General features: G+C 41.2%; 1 protein-coding gene across 6 annotated transcripts in view; it reads right to left on the bottom strand.

Annotated features, from left to right (window-relative positions):
• Window positions 1-3,459: 3,459 nt before the first annotated feature.
• Window positions 3,460-11,890, bottom strand: part of zzef1 (zinc finger, ZZ-type with EF hand domain 1) — a 30,593-nt gene continuing 22,162 nt past the window's right edge. For all 6 annotated transcript variants that reach the window (XM_026327499.2, XM_026327501.2, XM_026327503.2 and 3 more), the window contains 6 exons: window positions 11,693-11,861; window positions 11,489-11,587; window positions 11,179-11,344; window positions 10,214-10,364; window positions 7,548-7,619; window positions 3,460-5,838 (listed from right to left, as the gene is read on the bottom strand). In XM_026327499.2, the coding sequence (XP_026183284.1) occupies window positions 5,758-5,838; window positions 7,548-7,619; window positions 10,214-10,364; window positions 11,179-11,344; window positions 11,489-11,587; window positions 11,693-11,861 (738 nt within the window). In that variant the 3' untranslated portion in view covers window positions 3,460-5,757. The remainder of the gene's footprint in view (window positions 5,839-7,547; window positions 7,620-10,213; window positions 10,365-11,178; window positions 11,345-11,488; window positions 11,588-11,692; window positions 11,862-11,890) is intronic.

Raw genomic sequence — 11,890 nt, 5'->3', positions numbered from 1 at the left:
AATGACGTAAATAACACTCTTAGCATGTGTCTGGTGACAGCAAAGATCCGCCGACAGGGGGACGGAGGACAGAGCCACAGAAGGAGAGAGAAAAGACGTGGACGATCCAAATAGACGACTTGTCCCTCAGCTGAACTGAATAATCTGAGTCATACTGTAGTTCCCTAGTTTATCTGAAGGCACTAACAGGAGAAGGATGTGAGACTACAGGGGTTAGCATATAAATTTAGGGATGTGGGCAGTTTTACAGCCAAAATCAACATTTTGGAAAACATTAACAATTTGATTCATTTCGATGTTGATGCTTTGTGATTCATAAGTGTAAACACCTGAAGGAAATGATCATGAGAAGTGAAGGAGGCCTGAGGCCGAATGTTACTACTGATGTGCACATGGGTTTATGAAACTAGTTTGACTTTGCTTTACATGTCAACAGTGCAGAGTCACTGTATGAACTTCATTCTGAGCACATACTGGTCTTTTTTATCCATTATTTCTGGGGGCACATTGTCTAGTAACAAGCAGAAAGTATAAGCCATAAACATTTTCTGAATACTGTCTCTGTTTCACATCAGTGGAATATGATGTTCATGTTTCATATCACCAGCATAAGATGCAGACAAATTATTCTGGATCTGGATTTTTTTTTTTTTTTATAAGATCCAGCATCTGTAGCTAACATATTCACTCCACAAAGTCTTCTGTATTTTAAACTTTTGTGATCCGTGTTTACAGCATCATAATATTATATGTAATATTTTAGGGAGACCATGGCATGGCATGCTGTGTTGCTTCTCAGTGAAGTCCATCCATCCATCCATCTTCTATGCCCGCTTTTTTCCTGGTTCAGGGTCACGGGGATCTGCTGGAGCCTATCCCAGCTCTCTCGGGTGGAAGGCAGGGGTACACCCTGGACAGGTCACCAGTCTGTCGCAGGGCCACATATAGACACACAAAGACAGACAACCTCACACACTCACACTCACTCCTACGGGCAATTTTAGCGTCACCAATCAACCTAACATGCATGTTTTTTGGACTGTGGGAGGAAACCGGAGTACCCGGAGTAAACCCACGCAAGCACAGGGAGAACATGCAAACTCCACACAGAAAAGCCGGGATGCGAACCCACGACCTTCTTGCTGTGAGGCAACAGTGCTAACCACTCAGCCACCATGCTGCCCTCAGTGAAGTCATTTTTAAAAATGGGATTGAGGCAGGTCAAATTTTAAATTAAGTTGTTTAAATGAGTTTTACAAACATATTGAACTTATTATTTTTATTTCAAAATGCGTTTTTTCAAAAGTCTGCACTGATATCAAATTGGCATACTTGCAGTGCAATTTTGTCGCTGGCAGTATATAAAGACAGCACAGAGGTGTGGTAAAGTAATCTCAACAGTTGTTACGCCTCACCTAGCCATCTAACCTGCCAGGCCAGTTTGTGACCTTAAATTTTTGCTCAGTTTTAAATTGAAGAGCCAGCAGTAACTAGCTCCTGCCTTTACACTAACACAATATATAACACAACAAATCATTCAGTCAGTCATGCTTTATTTATTTACCTTTTGTACAGGACATGCAATACAAAGTGCTTTACAGATCATTGAAAAATTCAAAAATGAGGAGAATACAACAAAAGACAAATCTGAGTACACTGCTGGCAAATATCACTGAAATATTATTCAATTGTAGCCCAGTAAAAAAAAGAAATGTTTGACTAATTCTGTTGCTCCAGCGTCTGTTTTAAAACAGACTGAAAGTGTTGATTCAAGTCACAGGTTGATGGAGTTGGCCAGGTGATAGTTTTAACTTGTTGCTTCTTTAAAAATGCTTATGTGATTGTTGCAGTGTGTTTGGGATCATTGGCGTGTTGGAATTCCTCTTAGCCAGTCTTCTTCAGACTGGGAGCCACCTTTTTTTCAGTATTTGGGCACTGACGTGGATTCATAGTGCTGCCTATAACTACACTCATGCAGGCCCATAGCAGGGGTCACAGTGTGCAGTTACTGTGGCAGGTCTGACCAGGTCTGCTTCAAACATGCTGGAGCCAATCTGACCCAGTTGACCCAGTATGTTCTGTAAATACCCTCTCCTGCATGGATGGATTAATCAATGGGCCTACTGGGGGGCTGAGGAGCCTGAGGAGTCAGGGGGTCTCTGGAGTTTGCCTGCAAAATATCAAGTATCCAAATAGGTGCCAATGACTATCAACAGTGAAACATAATTTGACTCCTATATCAGTGACTGACTACATTTCAGTGATGAAATGAAAACCTGCAGCTACAAGAGGCTCTTGCTTTAGGTTATTGCAGCCAAAGGTGGTTGAACCAGAAAAAAACTGTTGCATTTACTTTTTCCATGCTCACTTTGTATGTTTAGAGGGTGTGTTGAATAAAGACATGAAAGATCATGACTGAAGTTTTTTTTATCAGTTTAGATATTGTTTGCTGATATTTGTGCCTTTGGTTACCATTACATGTTCTTACATTATTTATTGTTTAATTATTCAGAGGATCCTGATTACTTTATAAACACACTTTTAGGTTTCATGCTATGTAATATGTGTAGTTTTAAAATGTCACCACATGTAGTTTGTTACAAATTTTTCATTACATTGCTAGTGTAACCTAGCATGTTCAGAAAATTGTATAACTAGGAATGGAAATGATCTCACTGTAACATCATCAGCCAATTGTCAGCCAGCTTTACCAGGCCATCTTCATGTTATGATGGAGTTACAGCTACTGTAAGTCTCTTCTTTTGTTTCCATCACCACATTCTTTTCACCATTAGTATACCAGATCCCTGGGATCCTGGATGAAGAATGGTAAGAAACAGGAGATGGAGCACAGGGGAGAGAACCAGGAGGAGGGAAGGTAAGGACGCAGGAGAGCTGACTCATTCACTGTGGGAGCACTGGTGGCACTGAATCATCTGGATCCTTATTGAACAGTTCCTCCATTTGATGTCATTATCGCCCCAGTAATCATCATGCCGATCATCAGTGCTGTCCTTATGACTCCACATTACAGGCAAGGGAGTGGCAGCATTTAAGGTAAAACTGTGTACAAGAAGCTACTGAAATAACTAAAGGTAGAACCAATGTTCTGCCTGGACAAAGCTGAGAAATTGACTTAATTACAAGTTGCAGAAAGAAGTGACTTGGCTGAATATATGGGGATGTCTGTAATGGAAGTGCAAGAAATATAGACCTGCTTGTTGTTTTGGAGGCAAAGAAAGGCTAAAAGCAGTGTAAAACAAGGTCTACTGATAGTGATGGATTCATGAGTACAGTATCTGCTGGGAGTGAGCGTATGGGCTCCAGTCAATGCCAAGACAGCGATCAATACATTATCTGTCGCTGCACAGAAAGTCTCCAGTGAGCCTACACATAAAACAGTGACAGCAGAAATCATATTTCAGTAATTTATTACAAATCACATTTCATCCCAAGCAGTTTTTTTTTTTTTTTACCTTCAGTGTGCCATGCATACAAAATCAGAAAGTGTCCATCTGTTAGTGCCCAATAAAGTTTATGTTTCTATAGGACTGATATCAAAGTCTTTCTTCTGTGCAATTAATATTCACAGATATGTACATTCAAATTAGTCTGCCTCAAATATCAAGCATCCTCATGAAAAGAAACCAACATTAAAAGTAAAAAGTTACAAAAAAACATCAAATTAAACAATAGATTTCTCTTTTAAAATAGAATTAACTATACCACTAACATGAGTTAAATTATGATTGCTTCATTTTTTTTTTTAACCATAGGCACGTTGTAGATAGGCGAGGCGTCACAGAAGCCCAGTGGAGGCCATGTATCTCTTCCTCTCTCCTCATTGCAGCTGATGACTGTGTAAACAAAACCGTAGAGCAGTCGTGAGGTCCTTGTAGGGACCTCGTCCACAGTAAAAGTGAAAAACAAATCTAATTAAAAAAAACAATTTCTGAAGATTTCCTCTGCTTCAGTTTCTCACTGGGTAACAATTAGATATGAGATAAATAGAAGGAGATCTTTCACAGACTCCACAGACATGGCTCACAATGATTGGTTTTCTTTGGTATAAAACCACCATGGTCTTCTACAACTAAAAGCATCTTTTTTATTTCTGAAATTAATACCATAATCACTGGAAAACAAAAGCCCATCTACTCACAGTCAATTAAACTGATTTCTCAACACACAAAACCACTTTCCTCTTTCCACATGGGATGCAGCTACTGGTGAATTTCAGCTTTAACAAATGTGGAGTTAATGTGATGTGATTCAAAATCACAGGTCAACATTTAAGGAAGCGCCACACTAATTGTGTGTAATTACAAAAGATGAGGTAATTCAGTATTAAAAGGATCCAACCCTCCTGCTTAGCAAATATTAGATGTGTTGCCAGTAAGTAGTATCTACTCTACAGCCACCTTTGTGTTTATCAGTGAACCAATTCTCAACGACAGTCATTCAGGTTTCAAAGCCATTGAACTGTATAACTTTGTATTAGTGGGAATCTGTGTTTGTTCTATGAACAATAGTGTGTTAAATTTCTAATTCATTACAATGCACAGACAGGCATTATAGTGAGACGGACTATGATGTGTGATTTAGCTTTGTAGTTACTCCTGTGAAACCCTCATAAAGGTTAAAGATTAATTATACATGAGATAAAATATAGTAAAAATATAAAACTGTAGGCCTTCAAAAGGTTTGGGATTTCTTTTGCTGTTTTTTAATATAATTTGACATCATAATGTTTAGTTTTCATTTATATACTAGCTATGGAGTGAAAATAGTTCAAGATACTAATAGAATAATGCAGAGAAATGCATGCCAATAGTATATTGTCACAGTTTTCCCTCAGTTGTAATAATAACTCTCATCCTATGCTGAGACTATGGCTATTGTCACTATCATCTTTATACCACTGAGGTCAGTCAAACTGCTGGAAGTGGGGCAAAGTGCACATTACACCAACAAGGTTTGCCGCTCAAATACATGCTTAGGCTATCGATGAGGATAATATTTATCCTACCTTTAACCAAGAGCCCTAAAAAAATACCATCAACGACATTCGTCTTCTGGAAAGGACAGGAGTAATGAGAAGTGGCGAGTAGGTGGAAAGGAAGCATAGAGAGAAGGATGGAAGAAAGGAAGGAAGGAGTGGCATGAGCTAGTAGGTCAGTTCTTTCTCCCTGTGGTGGCTAATGAGACTCCACTGTCCTGGACAGTATTTTTAGGATGCTCTACATGTCCACTGAGACATGCAAGTCACCAAGGTGACCTATTTTCACCATGATCAACTATGTAACCCTGTATGGGAGAGAAAACAAAAGGCAGGGGAAAAAGAATTATACTTCCCAGTGAAGGTCAGAAATTTGGCGTGCTTCATGTTCTGTAGCATGGCATCGTCAAGTTCAAAAAACAAAACAACAACAAAAAACAAAACAAAAAAACCCAAAAAGACCAAAAAAACACAACTGTCCCTGTTCCAGTGAATGCACATGCTGATATACTGGAATTACCTAAGGCAAAAAGGATTGTGAGTAAGTGTGGAAAGTGCTGTTCAAGTCCCCCTCCACAGCTCTTGTCCACAGTAGTGCAGTGTTAGCGGTGTGGAGGGGTGGTCCTGTTGGCATGTAAACCTCCCTGGATGGTCAGGGAGGTTTTTCTCCCTCATCTCTCTGCTCCTTGCTCCAGGTGAACCTGCTGAGCCTGGAGATGTGCCCTGTGGGTCTCTCCTCGGTTCTCCCTGTGGATCTCTCAAGAAGACATGTTGAGGAGCTTGGTGGATTTATTGGGGTAACTGATAGCCAGGCTGATGGCAGCAATGTTTTTCAGAGCCTACATAATTAGGAAAGAAAAGAGAAACAGTGTGTCAGTGTAATGCAGAAAAATCGGTGCAGGGAGAGATAAAACGAGCAGTGTAAAGGTACAAAATCAGACATGAGAAACCTTGTTTTTCACATGTGCTTGTGCACTTTGTATTGAGTGATGAAAAGGTAAACTGAGGGTGACTAAACAAATGATGCAAGGACTTTTGTGTGGCTTTTTTCATGCTATGTAATAACCAAGTCCTCAACAGACTGTGCTTGTGTTTTCTTCAGTGCTAGTTGTGGGTTGGTGATATCAGGTTGTTGTTTCTCCTCTGTCCACCTGTCTGGTAGATAAGATGATATGACAACTACTGAGTAGAATGTCATTTATCTTTGTCTTTCTGCTTGTAAGCTATTCAAATCTGCATCATTTACCAATGAAGTTGGGGCAAAAATCTTACAGCAACATAAATATTGTTTGGTAGGAGAAGAAGCTGTAAACAGAGCGACAGGGTCATCTTTAAACCACTGTCACCTATTTACACATCGAGCAGTCATTAGCACTTACCTGAAGTCATGTTTCTAGTCATCTTTTTTTGTTAGCTAAATGCAAACAACTAGCCCATCATTAATTATCTACTGTTTGGTGGTGGCCAAATTGTGTACACTGGGTTTATAAGATCTTGTTTGCTCAAAACACCTGGCTGTTGTGGCTGGAAATGAGGCTGATGGGAGCAGTGAATGGTAACATTGTAACATGGTAACACTCCATGATCTATCAAATCCTATATATGTTTCCCAGAGAAGAGACCAAATTCCTTAAACTACTGATTTCCTGGACACTCGGAGCTGCAAATGGGATCAAGGTCATGACCTGATGAAAAGCAATACAAGCTGATTCACCTGGTGACATCAGAAATCCGAAACGTCACATCATCCGTCATAACAAACTTATCACACTGTGCATCTATTTTTGTGGCACAAATCTTCAAACAACAACAAAAAAAGTCAGTAGTGGAGGCAGGGCCTTCTTAAAGACCTTGATAAAAGCATAGTCCCCAGTAAGGGGAAGTGGTTTGCTTTGGATTGCAGTGGAACTTTTCTTTTTCTAGTTATCTGAACTTCAGCCAATTTACTCTTAGACTGAATTATTGTTATCATAATGGTTATGACTACTGCCAAGTCACCTGTGATTCTGTTTCCAACCTGGCAGGTGTTAGATAACTATTCAACAGAACCACCCACAATGTTTTTTCACCACCTCTCATCCTCTGCTCCTCTTAGCTGCCTTCAGGCTCCTCTGCTGCATTACAGGGTCCACAGTACAGACAACACTGTGGCTCGCACTGCCACAAATGCTAATGGACTGTAATTACAAAATACATTAGTCCTGAGTGCAGCCCACACACATTCAAAACAAGAGGAGGGGGTGCCAAGGGATCTGCTGGGTGTCAACAGCTTGGTGATTCACTAGCAAGAGAGACTCCAGCCGTGAGCTGACTCACAGCCACTGAAGACCATTCAATCAACAGGGCTGCGTGGTTAAGACAGAGAGCTGCATAATATCACAACACTTCGAGGTGCAGGGACAATTTCACTGAGCTGTCATCGACTTTAGGCAGCAATTTGCTACTGAAAACATCTAGGATGACCGGAGAGGGATGTCTTTGAATTCAGAAAGGCATCAAAGCCAACATTTTATTATGCAAAGACAGAAAAAAGGAGCACAAGTCTTACCATTAGAGTGTGATTGAGGAGCTGCTCATCAGTGGTCATGGCTAACAAGTACTCCTGGAGGACACCCTGTGCCTGGAAAACACATCAAAGGTTTGTGACAAATGTGTCTACTCCAACACTCTCACATGCAGCTTGTAAAGCAACGCAGGACCGCCTCACAGGCCGCATAATGTCCAGAGACTACCCTCAGAGGTTACATAAGGGATATATCCAGCTAATAATGAGTACTGGTTCTTTAACCATTCTCCATCTCAGCATCAAATTGAACTGTGGAATGTTGGAAAAGTCATTTAGAATGATAAACAAATTGAAAAGTGCTTCCACTATCGTTGCATGGGTGAGATGTACCTCAGGTAACAAGCACAAGGATTTCGGGAACACAGATAAGACTACATATAGGCTAAATGCACTGAGACTGGCCAAATGGAGCTTTTACAGAGTGGGAGACACAGTCCAGAGCCCCGGTCCACTATCCATCTTGCAGCACCCCGAATGTTTATGCTGGGGAACATCCTAGGACGATTTGTACAGTCGGTAGTGCATGACACACTGTTTTCATTCCTAAATATAACTCACTTCCTGGGGTAGAGAGTTCAGTAAATCTCTGGACCTGGCTGTGAACTGTGTGTGCATTCAAACAATGAGAGCTATCTTAACTGACTTAACATTAAGAGTAAGCTGCCTCTAGGCTCAGCTCTAACAGAACCACAGAGAGCTCCACAATGTGTCTCATGACTTTACAGCAATGTCAACATGAAGCTGCTGTACGTTGTCATTGCAATTAAGCCTATATGTCAACATGACACCACCCATAATCCACACTGATCTTTTTAGGAGGATGTTGACAGATGATCATTATTGCTTATTTATGCTCTTTTCAGGATGAGTAGTGTTTTACATAAGAACATACAATTTCATACTATAGATGAAGATATGAAGGACGTCTCACACACTAACATGTGCCTATCCTTGCTAACATGAAGGGCAAACCAGGCAAAGCTGCTGAATACTGCTACTGCCCCCTGGTGTTTGATGACATGTACTACTTCCCCTGCACCTTGCATGTAACAACATTCAGTGGGGGCAGGTGGGAGCACAGAATCTATCATGTTGACTGATGTAATTTTATTGTGACATCAGCAGCCCTGGGCCTTGCTAACCAGAAATGAATGGAAAGGTGCATTTCTGGGACAATCTGGTTCATTTGCACCCACAGAAACTCCTGACTGATGGCGTGTTCATAATCCTTGAATCTTCTTGTAATTAATTATTCAAGCCTATTGAGAGAGAGAGAGAAAGAGAAAGAGCGAAAGAGAGAGAGCCCATGCGCATCACAAAATGGATAGGATCTCTTCCTCTCCCGGGCTGTGTGCAGGGAGCCGGTGTGGCACTGTGCTGTCTGGCAGATGGCAGGGCCGGGCTTTGGCCCTGAGCCCAGCACAGAACAGGTGGGTCGAAGAAAAACATGCTCATCTCAGAGATATCCACAAAGAGAGAGAGAGAGAGGGGAAAGGTACAAAGAATAAAATACTGAGTACATTTCACTCTTATCATTTCATTAAATTTTTCTCATGCTGAATGTGTTCAACCAAAAAGAACGAAGAACAGTGTTACAAAGACAAGGAAAACCGATTAAAAATGCTTTCTATAAATGCAGCCTTGTTGAATCTGTTTTACAGTTAACTTACAAAGTCAACAATGCTCTCATGGCAGAAGAAACACACTGTCATGATCCTCATCTTGTGACTTCCTGTTGGTCTTTTATTTTGGCGGGTCATGACCAGAACTGGTTTTTGTTTTATTCTGTTTTCTTTACTTTGCCCCAATTAGTTATCGTTTTCACCTGTGTCTTGCTTTGTTCGCCTTCTTTATATACCCTTGTTTAGCCACAGTTTTTTTGCTGGGTTGTCTACCCGCAATTGCTCAGAACTGCACATCCATGATTAGAGGTTTCAAGTTTGCTTTTTGTTTTCCCCACATCTGGCTTTCCCTTTTGGATTTATGTTCATGGATCACCTCGATTAGTTAAGTAGCCTTTGTTCTTGTATGTGTTTTCCAAGCTTTTTCACCATGTCTTGTGTTCTGGTTTAGTTCCCCTTTGTTCCTGTCTTGTTCCTTGTTATTCAAGTTCATGTTTCCCCGTGGTCTGATGTGTCCCCAAGTGCACATGTGACCCAGACCTTCATGTTGGAGTTCCCATTCATGTTTTCTGCGTAGTCTGGTGCGTCTCCCCAAGCGTGTGTGACCCAGACCCTCATGCCTTGTTGTCCCTGTATTTCATGTTCATGTTTCCCTGTGAGTCTGGTGTGTCCCCAAGTAAGTGTGTGACCCAGACCCTCATGTCTTGTTTCCCTTGTGTTCATGTACATGTCCTGTCCCTGTAGTTAATATGCGTCGTCCCGTGTTTAGATTCCCGTGTCCTTGTGTTTCTCTAGTTCCCTGTGTTCTTGTTTCTGGTCTTGCTTGCTTTGTTTTGGTTCCTTGTTTTAAAATAAAGTCCTTTGTTGAACCCTGAGTACCAGAGTGGGCGTATCTTTGGTCCTAACTTTAATTAATATCCCCGGTATATGACACACAGCTTTAACAACATTACCTACACAACACCAGATGTAGCCCATTTTATTGATCTGTATAGGTGAGTGTGTATATGTGTGTGAGCCACCCACCATAGCACGGGTCTCTGCAATGAAGAAGAGTTCAGTGAGGGCTCTGTGAAGAGGCAGCAGCACCGTGATACTGGTGGGATCCTGACTCAGGCAGTTTTCCATAGACATAAAGAGCTGCCACAGAGGCCGCAGCAGCGTCAGCTCACAGGCTCTGGTGTTCAAACAAATACACAGTGACACAGACAAACACACAAGTTCAGAACAGGACAATAAAGGGTTAGAAGCTAGGTCTATAAAGGAAAGTTTATTCATTTGTCATGCGTTATTAGTGCAAAAACATGTAACATTCAAAAGCCATAAAGAATGGCAACAACCAATAATGGTCAAATTTTAAATTCAGAAATCGCCATTTTAATCTGTATAGAGACATATGATAAACATACACTCAAAGTGCCCTGAGATGCTCTGTACAGTATGTACAGTAAATTGTTATGTCCTGGATTGTCAGGTCATGTTTCACATGACAAAGGAGCACAGTTTAATGCTGCACAGCTCAAATATCCAACACACATCTGGTGTTAGGTAAAGTATGGCTTAAAGGTTGCCTTAATGCCACAGTTGTAGCTTTAATGATTTGTTTGTTGTCTGTGTATGTACTACCTTCCCATCAAATGTGATGTCATTGTGACCGGAGAGCCGCTGACTCATTCTGCACATATGCAAATTCCTAAACACATCCTTTACCAACTACCACAAACATGGAACTACATGATGGATTTATGAAGGCTTTAATGCAAACTATGTGTAGCAGAGAAATCCTGCTCCTTCAGGGAAAACACCTTAGCATGACTTAGTCTGAGGTGGATGTGCCTGGCACCCAAGTTAAGAATCATGCACTTTACTTGTAATATCTATGTGTGACAATACAAGCTTGCACTTTTAAAAGAAAAGAAAAAAACTACTAGAAAGCATAGGAAAGAAACAGAAGGAAAGAGCTAGAACTGTATAATCAACACTGGGCTTACGTCTGGGATTGACACTGCAGCAGGCGGAGCAACAAGTGAATGGCTTTGAGTCGCTGGTTCCCAGTCTGGCGACAGGCCACGCCCACCTGCCACTCCCAGATGTCAGGAAGTGGCAGTTGACTTAGCACTTGTTCATCAGCTAACATTTGCTTCAGTATCTCGAAACCTGATTAAAGACAAACAAAAGTGGAGAGAGGGTGACAACCTGGCCTCATTTTGAGTTTAATGTGCATTTTTTGCAGAGTGTCTTTGTAGCTTGCAGGTCTGCACAAATGTAAAAGAATTGAGCAACTGTTCCACTGTGAAGTACCTGTCTGGAAACGTCCTCTGTGGCCTCCTGTAACGGTGAACTTGTAGCCCCACTCTGTGTTGCTCATGTCTGACATAAACCTGTAGTACAGCGTATCACCTGATAGAAACCCACAGAGAATTGGTAAAATGACTTAAACGTAACAGGTAAACTATCTCTCATGCATGCACATAACTATTCTTACAGTAGATTTTTTTTTCTTACCAGGGATCTCAAAATCAGACCATTTCTGAGGAGAGCCACTGAAATTGTGGACATCCTGGAGGAAATCACTGCTGCTGGACATGATGAGCTCATCACAGCCTTCTTCTGTATAGCAACGGGAATCAAATTTTATTGACAGGTAGATGGCTCCTGGGATGTGCACCTTGTCCTGCAAAGAGAAACATAATGCCTTCAAAT

This window comes from Mastacembelus armatus, chromosome 14 (genome assembly GCF_900324485.2).
Source record: "Mastacembelus armatus chromosome 14, fMasArm1.2, whole genome shotgun sequence".
Taxonomy (NCBI): domain Eukaryota; kingdom Metazoa; phylum Chordata; class Actinopteri; order Synbranchiformes; family Mastacembelidae; genus Mastacembelus; species Mastacembelus armatus.
The sequence above is the reverse complement of the archived record's forward strand: the minus strand, read 5'-3'. Positions and strand labels throughout refer to the sequence as shown.